Source organism: Prionailurus viverrinus, chromosome B2, assembly GCF_022837055.1.
Source record: "Prionailurus viverrinus isolate Anna chromosome B2, UM_Priviv_1.0, whole genome shotgun sequence".
NCBI classification, from domain to species: Eukaryota; Metazoa; Chordata; class Mammalia; order Carnivora; family Felidae; genus Prionailurus; species Prionailurus viverrinus.
In genome coordinates this window covers 32024839-32046051 of record NC_062565.1, presented here as the reverse complement: position 1 = coordinate 32046051, position 21213 = coordinate 32024839, and the positions used below count along the sequence as shown (strand labels likewise).

The 21213-nt window shown below is 40.9% G+C and overlaps 2 protein-coding genes and 1 non-coding gene across 3 annotated transcripts in view; 1 reads left to right on the top strand and 2 right to left on the bottom strand.

Annotated features, from left to right (window-relative positions):
* Nucleotides 1-6417, top strand: part of LOC125165821 (HLA class II histocompatibility antigen, DP alpha 1 chain) — a 30177-nt gene extending 23760 nt beyond the window's left edge. The window contains 4 exon segments of the mRNA XM_047859193.1: nucleotides 718-841; nucleotides 4166-4411; nucleotides 4780-5061; nucleotides 5283-6417. Of these exon segments, the coding sequence (XP_047715149.1) occupies nucleotides 718-841; nucleotides 4166-4411; nucleotides 4780-5061; nucleotides 5283-5458 (828 nt within the window). The 3' untranslated portion in view covers nucleotides 5459-6417.
* LOC125165820 (HLA class II histocompatibility antigen, DP beta 1 chain-like) overlaps nucleotides 1-21213 on the bottom strand; it is a 50839-nt gene that overhangs the window by 13901 nt on the left and 15725 nt on the right. Inside the window, 3 exon segments of the mRNA XM_047859192.1 lie at nucleotides 9306-9469; nucleotides 11198-11301; nucleotides 19255-19443. Of these exon segments, the coding sequence (XP_047715148.1) occupies nucleotides 9306-9324 (19 nt within the window). The 5' untranslated portion in view covers nucleotides 9325-9469; nucleotides 11198-11301; nucleotides 19255-19443.
* Nucleotides 19909-20039, bottom strand: LOC125166939 (small Cajal body-specific RNA 20). The gene has a single exon (XR_007152638.1). It is a non-coding gene; the product is annotated as a small Cajal body-specific RNA 20 (non-coding RNA).

The following is a 21213-nucleotide window of genomic DNA, read 5'->3' as shown; positions in this document are numbered from 1 at the left end:
TCACAGAATTACTGATACACAAGTGCTACCATCTCCATTTCAAAAATGAAGGAACTGTGGCCCAGAAAGGCCAAGTAATTTGTATAAAGTGGTACAGTTACTTCCATGCCTTATCTGGTATAACCCAGAGACCCTTAGTCAATCCCCTTTTTACTTCTAAGATCTACAGGACTGCTGAGAGGAGAAAATACACACCACACACCTTGAGTGACTGCCTGTACAGCTCCCAGGACTAATTCTGAGTTCTGGGATCGACAGTCTAACCTTCTAAATGGTTAACACACTGCTTAGGACTTGTGCTCTCCCAGAACACGTCCATGCAAGGGAGATGGTGTTCACCGTGGAGGGACCTTAAGTAGGATCCATGCCCAATGTGGGGCTTGAACTCACAACCCTGAGATTAAGAGTAGCATGCTGTTATTGACTGAGCCAGCCAGGCGAAGAGGAAGATGGTTATGATGTCTCTTTCATAGTTTTCTTTCTCTTATTCCCAAATCCCACATAGGTTGGGAGTTTCCGGGCCATCTTCATCCTGACAGCTCTCCCACTTCCTCTCCCAGTGGTTCTATCATTTTCTTTCCTGGCCAGAGATGCCTCTTCTGACATTTTCTGGTTGAGCTGTTTCACCTCCACACCTTCTCCCTCAATGGGATAGGGAAGTAAGTCCTGGATTCAGAACTCCGCCCTGCCCTGCACTACCTCATTCTCTCTTCACAGGCTGGTTCACAGCGGTCACTGCAGATGCACCTTGAAGACATAAGGTGCCAGACCCAAGTCATGATCCTGCGAGTCATCTCCCTGGATGCCCTTCTGAGCCCCCATGGAAATGGGGCCATCAAGGGTGAGTGCTCTGGTGGGCCAGAGAGGGTGTGGACTATAAGGAGATTTGTAGCCCACAGGTGCTGTTTTCTCTCCTGTTTCTCCCCTTCCTTCTTCTTCCTCTTGTATGAGGTGTTCTGCTTTTTTCTTTCTGACAGCAGCAAGAACCAGTGTTTATTGAACCTGACCAAGTGCCAACTCTCATTTCATTTTCACAACAGCTTTTGCAGGAGTGCATTTATTATTCTCAACCTAGAAATTAAAAGGCAGAGAACATGTCTCATGAGCTCCATGTCACAGTGTGGATGAGTGAAGAGCCATGGCTCTGTGTCTTCTGGACAATCTGTGTGTCTCTCTTAAATTTCAGAGGTAAACTTCTTGAAATTGGAGTCTGCAATGCCTGTTTTGGACTTTCCCCTGCTTCACTCAGTCCTCAGCCCACTGCATTCTCCCTTTTGTCTCCTCACATTTGATGCTGCTCTCAGTGGGGCCACTAGTGGTCTCCCTACAATGAAAACCAGTGGTCACTTCTCTGTGTGGATCTTACCTGTGTCACTAGTAATATTTGCGACATGACCACTTCCTCCTTCCTGGAATTTTTCTCTTGTTCTTTGTCTTGAGGAGCACACTTCCTCCTTGTTTTCTTCCCACTCATTAGTCGTCTCCTTTACAGCCTCTTTTTAAAAACATTTATTCAAGTGATTTCTACACCCAGCGTGGGGCTTGAACTCATGACCCCGAGATCAAGAGTCACATGCTCTTTCAACTGAGCCAGACAGGTGCCCCCAGCTTCTTTTTTGAATGTCCATATTTGTTGCCAGGACGCAGGACCACACACTCCGACCCTACTATGATGACTTTGTACACTTCTTGGGTGACTCAATCCAAGCTTTTAACTTCACCTACCATGAGGACTCCTAGTCTATGTCACCGGCCCAGTCTAGCCTGAGATCCATCCATTCTTTCTTTCTTTCTTTTTTTTTTTTAACGCTAATGTTTTTTTTTTAAATTTTTTTTTCAACGTTTATTTATTTTTGGGGGGACAGAGAGAGACAGAGCATGAACGGGGGAGGGGCAGAGAGAGAGGGAGACAGAATCGGAAACAGGCTCCAGGCTCCGAGCCATCAGCCCAGAGCCTGACGTGGGGCTCGAACTCACGGACCGCGAGATCGTGACCTGGCTGAAGTCGGACGCTTAACCGACTGCGCCACCCAGGCGCCCCTCCATCCATTATTTCAACTGCTCTCAAATCAACTCCACTTGGTCACCCAGAAATTCAAACTCATTATGTCCCCCAAAGAACACTTTTTCTTCTCTCAACCACTTCCTTGTCCTTCATTACTTTTTCAGTCACTGATGCCACAATTCTCCATGTTGCTTGGATATTTTTGACTCCTTCATATCCCTATTTCCACCACAGTACTTACTGAGTCTTGTGGCTTCTCATCTCTTCACTGTCATTCAAATTCATCCTCTCTTCTTCTTACCCCATGTTACTGCCCTATCTACACCCTCATCACTTGCCACCTGATTGCTGAAGAGTCCTACTGGTCTTGCTTACAAACGAGCCTCCTCTAATCTATCATCCTTATAGCTGCCACCTTCATGTACAAATCTAATTGTGTTACTCTCTGAAGACCCTTCAATGATTTTCCAGGGGCTCTGGATCAAATTCAAACACCTGCAATTATCATACAAGGCAGGTCCTAAAGTAAGCTCTCCATATCCTCCGAGCTGCCGTAACACCCTCCGACCCTCCAAGAAGTCCCATGCCTCTCTGCTCCTACGTCTCCTGCTAGAGACACCACTTCTCTCTGTCTCTGCTAACCTCACATAAAAACCATCTCTAGGAAGCCTTACTTCAATCTCATTTTAATGCTCTCCGTTTGCTCCCAAGCAGCACCTGTATGTACCCTGTGATAATGCAGTAGTGATGACCACATATATACAAATCATCTTTGTCTCTCTCATTCTTTCGATCTCAAACAGCTTGAGGACAAGGACCATGTCTTTTGAGTTATAGCCTTAATGCCTAGAGAGTCAAGGTTCACATTAAAGGCTTTTTTTTGACTGAATGAAAGTGAACATCTGTAAGAGTATAATTTGCTTCACAATGCACAGACCTTTAGTTTTAAGACTTTGCAAAAACAATAAAATGAGATATTTTAGGATGAACAAACTATGTCCGGGTAGCCATGTCTGTTCCCTGTATGTTTTCTTCTTTCTTTTTCTTTTATCTTCTTTTCTGTAGGTGAGGATTTTGTAGTCACTAAATTCAGTGGATGTCCCCAAGCATTTGCATGAGACAATGAATCCTGTCACTAGAAGCATCCAAGGAGAGGATTAGTTCTTGTGTTGGAGCTGCAGGGATAATCTTTGAATCTTTGATTTGGATGCTAGACCAGTGAGCCCTGGAGCGTCACTTCCTCCTAATTCCTTTTCTTAGCCCAAAACTGTCTCATTTTTATTGTTTTACTGTAATACCAATAGATTTTTTGTTATTGTATAACTTTTTGTTGTTTCTTACACATCAGGTAAAACTAAGATGCTATGCCATAGGTGTTTCAAACGCAACAACTATTATTTCCAGTGGAAACTACCCTTAAAAACATAAAGTCAACAAGAAAAGTTGTGAATGCTGTGTGAATGATAATACTTGAAAATTTAAAATGCCTTAAATGAAGGTGTTGTGGACAAGGTTACATGATCTACCATCATGTAAAGCTAAAACAGTAACTAGAAGTCTGTAAGTAGCACCAAGACTCTGGACGTCTTTTCATTTCCTTCACAATTTAAAAAATTTTCCACTCCAGAAGATTTTTATTCCACTCTCCCCTTTCTCCCACTCCACTTTGTGACTTTATCATTAACTTGATATGTCTTTTTCTGCAAGGCTTCTGAGATGTTGTGGGTGTGGATGGAGAGGATGATTCCATCTTCCTTTCAGCATGAATTGTGCTACCTTGGGCTAGTTATTTAACTTCTGTGGGCAGGTCCCTAATATGCAAAAGAATGCTTTACCTGGGGGTATGAAATTGCAAAGAATAAATTGAATGCATAGTAAGTTCTCCATAAATATTACCTTATTATTGTGTTCATTGTGATTATTCTTGTACTGGAGTGATGCATGCTTAAATTTTCTGGAATAAAGGGAAACAACCTGAATTTTCAGTAAGTCATATATCTCATTGTTTCTTCCCATTTCTTTTCTTTCAGTTTGCATTTCTCATTTTCTGTGTTCTTCATTCATGTTATTACTATGTCCTTATCTCCTTGCTTCCTGTGTTCTGTTTACTTTCTTACATAGTCACCTGTTCTTCAATCTCCCTTCTTCCTCTTCATGCAGTGGGCCACATGTCAACGTATGTCCAGTTTGTCCAGACACACAGACCTTCTGGAGAGTACATGTTTTAGTTTGATGAGGATGAGCAGTTCTATGTGGATCTGGATAAGAAGGAGACCATCTGGCATCTGCCAGAGTTTATTCGTGCCTTCAACTTTGATGCTTGGAGGGGTATTGCTGACATTGCCACGGCAAAGAAGAACCTGAACACTCTGATCCAACAGTCCAACCACACCAGGGCCACAAATGGTACTGCTTGCTCTTGCTTATTTCTCTACTACCCAACTGCAGGGATGGGAGAGCCCATCTGCTGCATAGAGAATAGGAGACCTAGATGTCCACTCATGAATGAACCTCTCTCTCCCTGTGAGTGAACAGTATTCAGTTCACAAAGCTGGGTGGTTATGTCATCGAAGGAGACATTTTCTTCTTATTCAAGAAAAAGAAGGCCAGTCAGGAGTATGAGAAGCTATGACTTTGACCTGGAAGCCTGTGGGGGGCAAAGGGTCAGCCTGAGGGAGGTGGCCCCTAACCTGGAGAATATAGGTGGTGGGGTGGTGGGGTCCTTTGAGATACAGCCAAAGGCAGCAGATTCACCAGGTTCTGTCCTTTCTCAGAGCCACCTGAGGTGGCCGTGTTTCCCAAGGAGCCTGTGGAGCTTGGACAGCCCAACACCCTCATCTGCCATGTGGACAAGTCCTTCCCACCTGTGCTCAATGTCACATGGCTGTGCAATGGGCAGACGGTCACCAAAGGTGTGGCCGAGAGCATCTTCCTGCCTAGCACAGAATTCAGGTTCCACAAGTTCCACTACCTGACCTTCATTCCCACGGCTGAAGATGTCTATGACTGCAAGGTGGAGCACTGGGGCCTGGACCAGCCGCTCCTTCAGCACTGGGGTGTGGAGCCCCCTCCTTTTGCCAGCACTGTCCTGACACCCTCTCTATTTCCAGGACCCATCTTTCCACAGCACCTGCTTTTCTTAATCCCATGTGTTTTATTGCTACTTTATCCAAATCTCACCGGTGATCTCATTTTTTCTAACTCTTTATACCCCCAAACCTGAGGCCAGCTCCTGCTCTCTGCACTTTCTAACTCTTGTTTTTCCTTTGTGCCCCAGAGGCCCAGGAGCCTATGGAGGTGCCTGAGACAATGGAGACTGTGGTCTGTGCCCTGGGCCTGGTGGTGGGTGTGGCAGGCATCATCACTGGCACCATCATCCTGAAGACCAGGAGGCTCGACAACATCCCTGGGTGCAGGGGCCCCTGTGAGTTATCCCAGAGCTGGGGGTACTAGGGGCACAGTGCAAAAGAGGAGGCAACATGGTATGGGTAGTGGGCAGGAAGGACAAACACTTCAACAGGGGTTCTTTGAGAACTTCGCATTTCAGAATCACTGACCTAGATTAAAATAATACAATGATAAAGAACATTAGTTGAGTTGCTTACTATTTACTAAGCTCTATTCTATAGGCTTCTTATGTATTCATTTATGTTTGGAGGTTGATACCATTATTTCCCCATCAGAGCGGGAAGCAGACACGAGGAGGGTGAAGGAATCTGTCCAAGGTCACACAGCTTGAAAGGTACAGAGTCTGGATTTGGACTCGGGCATTGGGGTTCCAGAGCTCCGTCTTATGCAATATGTAGATTATATCATCTATGGCCATTTTCTCTCTCCCTTACAATCTTCATAGCCTTGATTTTCTTTTGTTGTCGAAGTGATGTCTAGAACCTTCAATACTATGTTAAACATTTGTAATAATAAAGGATATCCTACCTTTTGCATAATCTTAAAACGAATGGATTTAATTTCTCCATAGATATATTTGCTATAGATTTTTGGTTTATAATCCTTGCCATGTGGTAAAATTGATCAAATTCTGTTTATGCAAGTATTGAGTTGAATTCATTTGAAGTTAATATGAATGTTATTCTTTGGTTTATTGACTTTTTGGGTCATATTATAGATTTTCTGACATTGAAACTTCACTGCATTCCTAGGTATTTTGTGTGATCGCAGCCTACTGATATAAAGTAATGATGGTGATCAGCTAGGAATGCCTAGGGGCACTCGCTTGGGTCCCTACTACTTGTAGTGACAGGAGCCAATGTTGTGGCCCGATTGGCCCTTGTGGTTCTTATGACTGCAAGACAATCCTCAGCAACGACCATTAGGGAACTTTGAAAAAAACAAGGTTTATTAATTTATTACTCACAAGTCCCGGAAGGCACTTGGCATGCCCAGAGCCACAAAGTGAGGTGTGGGGGGAGGGAGACACCTGGGGATCTGTCATTTTTGGGGTTGAGGAAGGGGTGCCTCTGATTTCACAGGGTCACTCTTTGTTGGTGAATTTAAAACATAAGAGCTGGAATTAAAGTGCAGGAAGGCAGGGGTGCTTGGGTAGTTCAGTTGGTTAAGCCTCCAGCTTCAGCTCAGGTCATGATCTCGCAGTTTGTGGGTTTGAGGCCCACATGGGGCTCTGTGCTGACAGCTGGGAGCCTGGAGCTTCGGATTCTGTGTCTTCCTGTCTCTCTCTGCCCCTCCCCCACTCACACTCTATCTCTCTGTCTCTGACTCTCTCTCTCTCAAAAATAAACATTAAAAAATTAAAAAAAAAAGTGCAGGAAGAGAAGAGCAGGGTCACTCAAGTGGTTATCTAGGTCACCCTGGGCTTTCTAAAAGGGGAACTTCATCAGGCAGGGGCCACCTGGCTCTTTATCTAGTTGTGTATCAGGCCACCCTTGTCTTTTCAATGGATGTGTTTGAGATGGATGCCTTGGCAATCAAAAGCTTAATGTCCGGCACTTACATTACAATAAAATAAGCTAATGGTCAGGGACTTAACACTATCCTAGGATAAACCTTATTTGATCGAAATGAATCATGTTTGTAATACATTGTTGAATTCAGTGACAAGGCTGACATTAATCCATAATTTTCTTCTCATGTACTACGAGAAAATAGCTGGCTCTGAGAATAAAGATGCACCAGCCCCAGAAAATGATTTAGAAAGCTTTTGCTCCTTTTCTGTGTTCCAGAACAGCATGTATAAGAGAGGAACGATTTGTTTTTGAAATGCCCTAGCTGGCACATTAGGACAGGGCAAAGTAGTCTTTGCTTCCCAAGCCTGTCTTTGATGCTCATTACTCTATTTTTCAGGTTCCTATTCCTTCCTGTAGTTTTGACCTTTGTGTTGTTCTAGAAATGTATCCATCTAATCTAAATTTTCAGATTTATTGGAATAGAATTGCTCATAACAAGCCTTTTTCAGTTAAAAATGTCTGTGTTTCTCCTTTTCATTGTGAATCACCTACATTTTCCTTAAGAGTGTTGCCAGATGGATCTATCAACCTCTTTAAACCTTCCATTGAATCAAATTTTGATTTTGTTTATCTTCCCTATTTTTGGTTTTCTAGCTCACTGAATTCTGCCCATGTCTCTATCATTTACATTTTTTTTTCTTTTGCTGTCTTTCTACTTTTCCATTCTCTTAATGGAAATGATTAGCACATTTGTTTTCAGGCTTCCTTTCCTGATAAGGTTTGTTTAAAACCTAGACATTTTCTCCTAGGCACTACTTTTTTAAAAAAATTGTTTTAAATGTTTATTCTTGAGACAGAGACAGACAGACAGACACAGCATGAGTGGGGAAGGGGCAGAGTGAGAGAGGGACACAGAATCTGAAGCAGGTTCCAGGCTCTGAGCTGTCAGCACAGAGCCTGACACAGGGCTCAACCCACAGACTGTGAGATCATGACCTGAGCCAAAGTCAGATGCTTAACTGACTGAGCCACCCAGGCACCCCTGCTCTTGTTCTTTTATAGGTGCAACTGCTCTCTCTGCAAATGTTGAGAATTTTCTTTTTGTCTTTGAAGTTCTTACAATTTTCTTATAATGTTATTAGATATGTTTTTAAAAGAGATGTTTTTAAAAAATCTATTTGTCATCAATGCACCATGTCAAAGCTATTTCATCTTTCTATAAAGCCTGGAAATCTTTTCATCTCTTTTTACTATTTTCCCCACTTTCTAGGTGTCTAATTATCCAAATGCCAGAATGTTAGTTTCTATCCTTCATGTCTCATAGCTTTTCTTTTATATTTCCTATTGTTTAATTTTTCATATTGCCCTTGAGAGCATTCCTCTGTTGGGCCTCTTCTTTATTAATTATTCTCCAGTTGTGGACATGACAATAGTTGTTTCATGTAAATATTCTTTATTCCAATCATTCTTAAAACTCAATTTTTCTGCTCGATTTATTGATTTCTTGTTTTTGCCTCAAATTACAAATATTCTCCTTTGCCTCTCTTTTTAAAACCTTTTCTTGTGAACCGGCAGACATATGTAAGAAATACACAAAACAGTAAGGCACAGCCAATGATTATCAAGCAAACACCCATGTAGTTACTACTTTTGTCAAGAAATAGAACATTGCCAACACCCCAGAGGCCCTTAGGTCAGTAGGTAATTTGTAAACCTTTTAGGAGCTGGAAGCTCCTTTTACTCACAAAGCCTAGCATAGTTCCTTGTACAAAGTAGGTCCTCAATACAGGTGTCTGGTATAAGTGAGTAATATATTATTTATTTAATGTGTACTTATTGAATACTTTGTTACCGCCAAAGATTCCAACTCTTTTGAAATTAGATACAGCCGTGTGATTTACTTTGGATAACAAAATGTGAGAAGTGACATGTTATTTCTGGGAGGGATCATTAAAAGCCAGTGTATGATTCATTAGGGCCTTTTACTCTGCTTGGGAACTTATGGGGGCAGATGTCGAAGAAGGTCTCTCAACCCATCTCCCTGAGCAACTACAATTAGCAGAGCTACCCTCCTGGCACACTGGACATGTAGCACGAGTGAAAATTAGATACCCTGTGATTTGTACATCAGTACCGCCTATCTTATTTTCATTATATAAAATGTAAGAACGAGAAGTGTTCAGAGAGACTTCAAAGAAGCAGAGTGGCAGGAAAGTTAGAAGAATATTTCATCGCCTAAGGCAAGGGAGCAGAAGTTTCAGGAAGGAGGAAGTAGCTAATGATGTTACGTGTTTATAATCTGGCAGGTATGGTAAGTATCCACTGGGCCAGTATTGAAGGGTTATTGGTGACCCTTTAAAGAGCAGCCCAACTCCTACCTCCTTCAACTTTCATCATCTTGTTGCTGGGCCTCACTGTCTCAGAAGTTTCAGAGCACGTGGGCTGACGAGAGCAGGAGAGTGAAATGACATCTCCTCACGGTGCCCTTTGACTTCTCACTGGTCTGCAACATCTGCTGGGAAGACCGCCTTCTCCTGAAGTGCTGATGAAGAAAGAAAATGAAAGAGACAGGCATAAAGGGATGGAGAATTCGATGCCAAACTGGGAATCCTAACCCCACTATGTTTGCCCTACTACAGGGGACAATCTTTATGTGGCAGAAGACATAGGGGAGTCCCCAACATCAGATCTACTTTAAAGCTCCAGTGCCTCTGAATCTCTGTCCTCCTCAGCACCAATGACTGATGTCCCCAAACACCCCTCCAATTACTTCCTGTCTGTGATTCTACTCACACTTAGCACCTGAAAAGGGCCTGACATATAGGAAGTACTCAATAAATGTTGAAATTTGATGTAGGAGATAATTTGGTTCCCACACAGGATGGTCTATAGGCCCTGGTCTATAGACTCCTCCCTATAGAGCATCTTTTCAGAGTAATCCTAAGGACTAATAAATACTGCATATGCTAGACATCTCTGGTGCCTTCTAAGACTCTAAGGCCTTTCCCCAGTCTCTAGATCTTCAATTCCCTAGGAGCACATATCCTGGACCTGTAATATGGATGTAGTTACTGCAGTTTCTGTGCCTGTCAGATCTAGAGAATGTACTTCCCTAGCCTATAGCATGGGGTAGAGGGCACAAGATTGTTGGTGTCACTGTGGGGCTGATTTGCCCTGAACTATTCCTCTCATTGTGTCCATCCTGATGCTAACCTCCTTTGATCACCTCCCTTTTATTTCACCCAGAATTCTGACCACTTCTCGACTCTGGCCTTCAGCACTCCTGTCTTGCTCTAGGCATCAGAAAAGACCCATCTTTCAGTAGACACACTGTTTTGCAGGAGTTTCCTATAATAAAGTTGTTAAGCTCTTTGTGACTCAATGTTCTTTTATACCAAATCATGCTGTACTCATTAGTCCTCTGATACACCTGCCCCATCCTGTCAGGCTTTACTTTAGATCCCAGTTTGTTAGCCAGTTTACTGATGTTCAAGTCCCAATTGTCAATTAAGGTCACATCGCCTGCTGGGTCCGTGGGCTTGGAGCAAAATATGGGAATATGGATGAGTATGTGTTTCAGTTGGAGAATTTTAACATAAACTGTTTCACCATTCTATTCTTGGTGGTGAATTGGAACTAGAAATTCAGAGGTGCTATGAGGATTTGATACAGAAACCTAGAAGTTATAATATTAAATTATGCATAAGGGGCATCTTAAGAAGGATGCCATTTCCTGTTTCTCACTTCCTCTCTGGCCCTATCCTACTGTGCTGGATGTGGGAGTTCTGGACAAGGTGCAGGGGTGGAGGGGGGGAAGATGCAGAGGTGACAGTTGCAGCATGTATCCTATGGGCTTAACCAAAGCTTGTCCTCATCACCCTCCTCTGCTGCTCTGGCCATCACTGGTCATGGAATGAGGGTTCCTGCCTGGTTCTGTGGAAGGGGCCTCTACCTGGTGCACTGATTCTATCGAGTGATCTTCAGATCTTTAACAATTCAGACTAACCATAATTTCCCCTTTCTGATCTTTGATAGATTTTGAAATACCATTTTGATGACCCCTCTGTGAGACACTTGTCCCTTCAAAATCACTCCAGACCACCAGGTATCATACACGCATGCCCTGATTTCCTCCTCTCTCTGGTGAGACTAGCAGCCATTGCATGGTATCAGAGCCCCAAAGCCTTTCTCAGGGAGTGGGCCCACATGGAAGGCCCCCCAAGGCCATTTCCCTGAGGCAGGTTCTCCAAGAATGCAGCTCTGCACTTACCTGGGGTGTTTCTGCTCTGAACCAAAGGGGAGCTCAGCATCACCAAGGATATCAAGTTGCCATCCCTGGGGCCCCAGTGATCCTCAGGACCACCATCCTGGAGCCTGGGAAAGGACAGGGGCTGAGAGGCTTGCAGTCAGAGCAGCTCTCACTCAATAAGCCTCACTCCTAAAATATATTAATATAGCATATGCTATATTAAAATATTAGAGATGATGAGCCTGGGAAGCCTTCTGTATTGCCTGGCTGTGGTCAGATTCTGAAAAAGGAAGCAATAAGCAGGAATTGTCACTCACCAGACAGAAGTTTGCGGTAAAGCACATGATTCTTTACAGTGTAAGATTCACTGAAGACAACATAAGGAGAGAGATTCTCATTTTGAGCAACTGGCTGAGTCATAAGTCTTGATTGTTTTATATATTTTCTTCCTAGGAACAGATCCCAAGGAATGTCATTCCCCCTCCATGGTGAACACCATCCCCCTTGCCTGGATGTGTTTTGGGATGGAGCAAATCCTAAACAATGTGTTGAAGATCTAGAGGGATTGGACTCCCTACTGTTAGACCCCAGGGTTCATCTTTTCTTTGCATTTCAATATTTTTGGGGGGTGGTAGTGAAGTTTTAAACACCAAATGATCCCCTACAAACAAATTTATATGTGGTTCCTGATATGTGTTCCTCATTTTTTTAAAACCCATCGTGACTAGTTTCCTCTCATGTAGAATGGAGATTATTAAGGAGCCTATGTCATTGGTTTATTGGGAAATCTAACTGGGCTAATATTCAGTATTTGTGAATCTCTTGAAACAGAGCCTTGCACATAGTAAGGAATCAAAAAATGTTCATTATTATAGTGTAAGGCTAATTCAAAACAGAGAAATAGTTGAATAAATACAAAACAATTTTAACAATATAAGTTCTATCATTTTGTTATTAAGTACCAGAGGTGTTTACTATAGTTCTACACAAATTTATAAAAATATGACAATTTTTTTAAGGTTTATTTATTTTTTGAGAGAAAGAGAGAAAGGGAGAGCATGAGTAGGGGAGGCTCAGAGAGAAGGAGACAGAGGATCTGAAGTGAGTTCTGTGCTGTTAGCCCAGAGTCTGATGGACTCAAACTCATGAACTGTGAGAGCATGACCTGAGCCGAAACCAAGACCAAGAGTCAGATGCTTAATGGACTGAGCCACCAGGTGCCCCAAGAAAATGACAAATTTATAAAAGAAAAAGACTTTACAAAGCAGAGAGTTAATTTTACAGAGTGGTAAAGTATCAGAGAAATCTCATATAAAGAAGATAAAAATTTCAAGAAGAAATAAAAATAGTAATAATTAGGAGTAAAATAATATTTTTGCATTCTGATTACATATCTGGAACCATCAAATTATTATCAGACTTCCAAAAATATCAAAGGAATGAAAGGGTAAAATATATCATTACTTAATAACAATCAGTGAATTCCTATATGATACAAAAAATCAACACGAAATTATGAAGAAAATTATCCATTCACAGAAGTCACTACAAATAAAAAATACTCAAGGATCAATTTCAAAGCTATTTCCATCGATCCCAGGAAAGTGATTATGATGTCTCCATTTTGGTTTTTTTCCTCTTATCCTTGAACCCCACACAGGCTGGGACTTTCTGGGGCATGTCAGTTCTAGCCTTTGTCCCAGACACCGGAATGTCCCTGCTGGTGTTTTCTGGTCGGCTGAGCCCCACTGAGCCATTTCACTTCCGCCTCCTCTCCCTCCACCAGATAGGGAAATAAAACCTGGATTCAGAGCTCCGCTCTGCCCTGCCCTGCACTACCTCATTTTCTCCTTGCTGTCTGGATCACAGTGTAGATAAGGAAAAGAAAAACCGTGTCCTCATCCCTGAGTTATGAGGATTAAACGAAGCAATGCACTCACATAACGGGTTATAGGAGTCGGCGGTTGGTTCACCATGCCCGGGGCCGTCTTCCTGGGCTTCCTCACTGAATGATCCCATCCTTTCTACAGACCTCAGCAAGCACTCCGGGGTCAGTAACACGCAGGTCTGCACTTTCAGCCTCCACCTCTCTTAGAAATGGGAGAAGCTGGTCCCATGCAGGGCATGATGGGAAGGGAGCAGCGTGAGAGGAACAGGCAGTGGGAACTGAGAGGGGGCAGGGGCCCGGGGGCTTACAAGATGCCGGAGACCCTTGTAAGGAGCCAGGGAGAGAGGAGGTTCCACCTTGGTGTGTCCGAGATCTTCTGAGAGCTCAGTATGTGCCTCAGGAGGTAATACTCCATATTTGAGGCAAGAAGGAACACTTAGACCCTATCTTGACCTTCAGGATAATTTCATATGAAACAGAAAACCCATAATCATTTTGGATTGTAAAAGGAGGTCTATGTTTAAAAAAAAGAACTGTGTCTATTGGTTTGAGCATTTTAACACGCGTGAATTACTAGGACAGGAGGCCTAGGCGATCTGATGATTACAGACTTATTTAAAGGATAAATCCGTATCTTTGATAAGTTGTTGCATTAAAGAGGCTAAGCCTTGTTTGGTCAAGGACTATTTATCACGATATGCAAAGAAAAGGGCTTAAGTTTATTACATTATATTTCTAATTTAAAATTCTGATTTTAATTTGATTTCTGAATGGTAATGGTAAAATATGCTTTTGGCAATCATGTTGAATCAGTGCTGCATGAGTATAGGTTGTATAACACAAAATTCACTGTGGGCTCATCCTTGAATAACTAAGGATGGTCTCAGATCTACAGGGATGAAAGTAGAAAACATAAATATGGGACAGTGCAAAGATAGAGTGTGAATTCAGAGGTGGTCCATGTCCAATTTGTCGCCTTTCCCAATAGTTAGGATATCCCCTTTCCATGTTTTCCTTCTTGCCTTATGTATACACAATAATGAACCTCTTCATTAACTCCTACTGCTTACCAATATCCTCATAAAAGCAATGGCAGAGATGATTTGGTGTGCATATTCTTAAGAGAAAACAGACAATAACACTGGCTTTTTATTACCTATGGAACTATAAAAAGGGAACTTGGATAGGGCCCCCCTGAGAGAAAGTGTGCATGGAATTAAAGAGAACAATTGTAGAAACTAGTTTCATCCTCTTGGGAGGCTGAGGTCTGTCCAAGAACCAGCCTCTGGGACTGAGGAAACTTAGAAAAATACTTGTTCCAGGGCACATACAGGTCTTTGGGTCACATCAGGAATCCTATGGAGGTAAGAAGAAAAGTTATCTCAGGTTGCTGATCTCTCTTCCTCTAAGTATCAGGAAAGAAAAATTTGGCGACAGATAGGGTCTTAGCCTGATGAAAAATAAGATTTTTCTGGGCTTCCTTCATCAATGGAACAAAGTCACACTCATTTTCCACACTCACTAAAGGGATGAAATTGAAGACCCTTTTCCCAGTAGGTACCTCAGAGTCACAATGCAATGAAAGGACTTTCTGCAACCCACTTCCTACAAAGCAGGAGTATTACCTGGTTTTCAAGATCCTCATTACATTAAAATAAAAGGAGAAAATCAAATGACCTTCCTGGTCATTAAGATGCTCACTGAAGTTGAGAGCAATGCATGAACAAAGTAAGAATTTCAGCAAAGAAAAAATGGTAAGTACCAAATACAAATCATAGAGCTAAAGAATATAATAACTGAACTGAAAAATTCAATAGTGGTGTTCAATAGGAGACTAGATCAAGTAGAATAAAGGATCAATGAACTTGAAAATAGGTCAGTGGAAATCATCTAGTCAGAGGAGTCAAAAGAAAAAGTAATGGAAAGAGTGAAGATAGCTTAAGGGACTTTAGACGTCATCAAATGTACCAATACACATATTATGGAAATCCCAGAGGAATAAGATGGAGGAAGAGGAGGAGGGGAGGAGAGGAGGAGGAGGAGAAGGAAGAGGAGGAGGAGGAGGAGGAGAAGACAAAGATGAAGATGAAGACAAAGAGAAGAAGAAGAAGAAGAAGAAGAAGAAGAAGAAGAAGAGGCGGAGGAGGAGGAAAGGGAGAGAGGGAGAGAGAGAGAGGGAGAGGAAGAGAGAGGCAGAAAGTTTATTCAAAGAAATAATGCTGAAAATTTCAATCTGGGGAAGGAAATAGGCATTCAGATCCAAGAAGCCTAAAGAATATTAAAGATGAACCCAAAGAAACCCACACTGAGGCCCATTATAATTAAATTATCCAAGTCAAATACAAAGAGAGAATTTGGAAAGCAGCAGGAAAAAAGTGACTTCAATGAAATTATCAGTAGGTTTTTCAGAAGAAACATTGCAGGCCAAAAAGAGTGGGATGAGATATTTAAAGTGCTGAAAGAAAACAAACCCTGCCAACCAAGAATGCCAAATCCAGAAAAACTGTCCTTCAAAAACTAAGGGAAGATAAAGACTTTCTCAGATAAACAAATGCTGAGGGAGTTCATCACTAGATCTGCCTTATAAAAAATGTTAGAAGGAGGTGAAATGAAAGGATGCTAACAGCAAAATGATAACTTAATAAAGTATGAAACACATTGGTAAAGGTGTAACATGGGTAAATATGTAACAGTGGTGAGCAAATCACTTTTAATTCTAGTATAAAAGTTAAGAGACAAAAGCATTGTACATAACTATAACTAAAATCATATTAATGGATATAAAACAAATAGATGTAAATTGTGACATCAATAACATCTAATGTGGAGGTAAGGGGAGAGGTAAAAGTGTAGAGTACTTGTATGCAAGTGAAGATGAGTTGTCACCTTAAAACAGCTTAAAACAGAGTGTTATAACTAGAAGATATTTTGTATAAGCCCATTGTAACTACAAAGAGAATACCTACAGAAGCCACACAAAAGAGAAAAGAATTAAAACCAATCAATAGTATATTTAAAAAATGAACACAAAAGACAAAGAGGAACAAAGAACTATAAGATGAACAGAAAACAGTTAACAAAATGGCAATATTTAAATCCTTCCTGGGGTGCCTGGGTGGCTCAGTCAGTTAAGCATCAGACTCTTAGTTTTGGTTCACATCATGATCTCACAGTTAGTGGGTTTGAGCCCTGCACTTGGTATTCTCTCTCTTGCCCTCTCTCTCTGCTGCAGTTGGTATTCTCTCTCTTGCACTCCCCCACATGTGCTGTCTCTGTCTCTCTCAAAATAAATAAATAAATAAAAATTAAAAAAAATCCTTCCCAATCAAAAGTTACTGTAAATGCAAATCGCTTAAGTCCCCAATGAAAAGACATACATAAAAAATCCAAGATCCAACTATATACTGTCTATAAAAAACTTACTCTAGATTTAAAGATACACATAAGCTGAAATGAAGGAATGAAAAGAAGATATTCTGTGCAAATAATAACCAAAAGAAAATAAGGATGGCCATAAATATATCAGACAAAATAGACTTTAAGTAAAAAACTGTCTTTAGAGACAAAGAAGGTCATTACATTAAGATAAAAGGGCCAGTTCAATAGGAAGATATGTGAATATAAATGCACCCAGCATCAGAGCACCTAAGTATATATAACAAATACTGACAGATCTGAAAGGAGAAATTGATGGCAATACAATAATAATAGGAGACTTCAATACATTTTCAATGGGTAGAACTTCCAGACAGAAAATCAATAAATAAACAGTGGAGTTAAACAACACTATAGAATAAATGGACTTAAAACATACACACAGTATTTTCCACCCAACAGCATAAGAATATATATTCTTCTCAAGCATACACAAAACATTCTCCAGGATAAACCACATATTAGGTCAAAAAATAAGTTTTAACAGATTTAAGAAGATCAAAATCATATCAAGTATCTTTTGCAATCATGATGGAATGAAATTAGAACTCAGTAACAGTGAGAAAATGGGAACATTCACAAATATGTGGAAATTAAAGACCATATTCTTCAACAGTTGGCCGAAGGGAATTAAAAAAAAATATCTTGAGAAAAGGAAAATAAAAACACAACATACTAAAACTTATGGGATGCAGCAAAAGTAGTACTAAGAAGGAAATTTTTAGCGAAAAAAAGAAAAAGAAAAAAGAAAAAAAGGAGAAGTAAGATCTCAAGTAAACAACCTAAGTTTACACCTCAAGGAACTAGAAAAAAACAAACTAAACTCCAAGTTAGCAGAAAGAAAGAAATAAAGATTAGAGCAGAAACAAACCAAATAGAGAATAGAAGAATAGATGGTATCAACAAAACTGAGAGTTGGTTTTTTGAAAAGATTAAAAAAATGGATAAGCTCTTAGTAGACTAAGAAAAAAGAGAAAAGACTGAAATAAATAAAATCAGAAGTGAAAGAGGAAACATTAAATGGATGCCATAGAAATAAACAAGATCATAGGGAACTTTATGAACAATTATATGCCAAAAAATCGGGTAGGCTGGAAGAAATGGAAAATCTCCTAGATAATAACAAGATAGAATCAAGAAGAAATAAAGCCTGAAAAGACCAATAAAAAATTAGAAAACTGAAGTAATAATTAAAAACCTCCCAACAAAGAAAAGCCTGGGACCAGATGGCTTCATGGGTGAATTTTATCAAACACTCAAAGAAGAATTAGTACCAATCCTTCTTAAGCTCTTCCAAAAAATAGAGGAGGGAACATTTCCAAACCACTTATGAGCCCAGCATCACCCTGATACCAAATTCAGATGAAGACAACGCAAGAAAAGAAAACCACAGGCCAGTATGCCTAATGAACACAGATGTTAAAATTCTCAATAGAATATTAGTAAACCAATTCAACAGCACATTAAAAGGATTACGCACCATGACCAAGTGGGATTTATCTGTGGGATGGAAAGATGGTTCAATATTGGCAAATCAATCAATGTGACACACCATATTAACAGAATGAAAGAGGGGTGTCTGGGTGGCTCAGTTGGTTAAGCGTCCGACTTTGGCTCAGGTCATGATCTCACAGTCTGTGTTGGGCTCTGTGCTGACAGCTCAGAGCCTGGAGCCTGCTTCAGATTCTGTGTCTTCCTCTCTCTCTGCCCCTCCTTCACACACACTCTTTCTGTCTCTCTCTCTCAAAGATAAACATTAAAAAAAGAATGAAAGGTAAACACAATTATCACATGATAGATGAATAGACACAGAAAAAGCATTTGACAACATCCATTTGGGATAAACGCTATCAACAAAATAAAGGTAGAGGAACTTACCTCAACACAAAAAAGGCCATATATTAAAAGCCCACAACCTACCCCATAATCAATGAGGAACCCCTGAAATCTTTTAAGATCTGGTATAAGGAAACAATGCCCACTCTTGCCACTTCTCTTCAACATAGTACTGGAAATCCTAGCCAGAGCAATTAGACAAGAAAAAGAAATGAAAGGCATCCAAAACAGAAAGGAAGAACTGAATTTATCTTTGTTTGTAGATGACATGATTATATATGTAGAAAACTCCAAGGATTAAACAACAACAAAACTGTTAGAACTAATAAACAAATCTAGTAAAGTTCCAGGACACAAAATCAACATATGAAAATCAGTGGTGTTTGTATATACTAACAAGAACTATCTGAAAAGAAAATTAAGGAAACAATCACATGGCAACAAAAGAAAACTAAAATACCTAGGAATAAACTTAACCAAAAAGATGAAAAATTTGTACACCAAAAATTATAAAACATTGGTGAAGGAAATCCAAATAGACACAAATAAATGAAAAGACCTCAGTACTCATGGACTGGAAGGATATTGTTAAAATGTCCACACTGCTCAAGGTGATTTAGATTCAATGCAATTCCTGTCAAAATCCCAATGGAATTCTTTATAGAAATAAAAAAAAAATCTTAATCACAGGAAACACAGAAGACCCGAAATAGCCAAAACAAATCTGAGCAAGAACAAATCTGGAGGCATCACATTTCCTAATTTTTTTTCCACAGAAAGTGGTTTATTGCTTTTAGAACACAGTAAGATGCTTTCAGAACTTTTGTTAGTGAAGAAAACTGTTAGAGCTTGAAAACTTTTCTAAAACATTATTTTGTTAGTTGATGAAGTAGGCACTTCAACACATAAAACTTCTCACTTGCAACTGTGTGGAGCCCAAGCTGTCCGATTAGAGGCAACTGCTTGCAAGTGGCGCTCGTGCTTATGGCCTGTGTACTGAGTGCCAGGTCTGACCTCCTTGCCCTGATGCTTGTGTTGCTCCTTATTCTTCAGCACTCACTCAGGGCTCTTCCTCACCACCCCGCTTCTCACAATCCTGTACAGGACCCTATGGCAGGAGACACAGCTCTGAGTGGGTGGATGGAGTGGCCTGGCTGGCACCCAAGCTAATCCACATAGGGAAAAATGGTGATCCTTTCTGAGTTAGGTGGCCTCAGATGCCCCTTCTACAACAGAAGTCCTCACTTGTGGGCACCCTCTCCTCTCCCAATAATATCCCCTGGGGCCAAAGCAGTTGTTTAGTAGGAGAGCAGGAGGTGAGAGGCCCCACTCCCTCACAGGGATCTTTGTTGTAGATCACTACCTGTTTAGGTGTTTGTTAGGTGTTGCCTATGGGGCAGACAAGGGGCCAAGCTACTTTTGGGGCAACACAGGCCAGGTTCAGCCCATGAGAACCTAGCACTATCTGAGGAGAGCTGTAGGCCCCCATGACCAGTGTTGCCACTTCAGACCCTAGTCTGGGTATGGGGTTGGCATGCCTGGTATAGACCAAGTGAGAGCTCCCAGCAACCACAGATGTCTGAGGCAGGAAAACAAGGCTGCCAGCTTGTGGCAGTCCTGACAATGATCTTCAAGGGCTGATCTTGCCCTCCAGACCTGGCCGAGGAGAAAAGGGACCCCCCGCAGCCCCGTGGGAGAGAGGCCTTAATGTCAAAATATATTACAAAGTAATCAAAAACAGTATGGTACTGGTATAAAAACCGACATATAGGCAAATGGAACAGAATAGAGGGCCCAGAAATAAATCAGCGCATCTATGGTCAATTGGTCTTCAAGAGGAGTTTCAAAAACATGCAATGGGGAAAGGAGAGTCTCTTCAATAAATATTGTAGGGAAAATTGGGTACGTATATGCAGAAAAATGAAACTGGGCCCTTGTCTCACACCATATATGCAAATCAGCTCAAAATGTATTAGAGACTTAAACATAGGGTTGAAACCATAAAATCCCAGAAGAAAACATCGGGGGAAAGCTCCTTCACAACGAGAATGGATATCTCATACCTGTTAGAAGGGCTATTATCAAAAGACAAAAGATACGTGTTGCCGAGGATGTGGGCAAAAGGCAGTTCTTGTACACTGGTAGTGGAAGTGGAAATTGATACAGCCATTATGGAAAACAGTATGGAGTGTCCTCAAAAAATTAAAAATAGAACGACCATATGATCTAATAACCTCACTTCTGAGCATATATCTATTGTATGTATGTAGGAATACATATATTGTACATATATATTATTATGCATAATACACATGCTAAATTAGCTATATGGCTAACACTATGCTAAGTGAAATAAGGCAGACACCGAAAGACAAATACTACATGTGGGATCTAAGTGAAATTCATGGAGGCAGAGAGAAGAATGGTGGTAATTAGGGGCTAAGGGGAGGTGGACATGGGGAGATATTGGTCAAAGCGTATACATTTTCAGTTATCCAAGATGAATAGGTTCTGGAGATCTTATGTACAGCATGGTGACTGCAGTTAACAATACCGTATTGCACACTTGAAATTTGTTGAGGGTAGATCTCATGTTCTCAACACACACACACACGTGCGTGCGCATACACAGAAAGACAATGGCTACCACGTGAGGTGATGAATATGTTAATTAGCTTGATTGTAGCGATCACTTCACAATGCATACATGCATCAAAACATCAAGTTGAACACCTTAAATATATATAATTCCTATTTGTCAATTATACCTCAATAAAACTGAAAAAAAAAATCTTCAGGGTCTGCCATCACTTAATTGGCTACATGGGAGTCAGTAGAGAGCTAATTAAAAATACAGATTTCCAGACCTCACCACCCA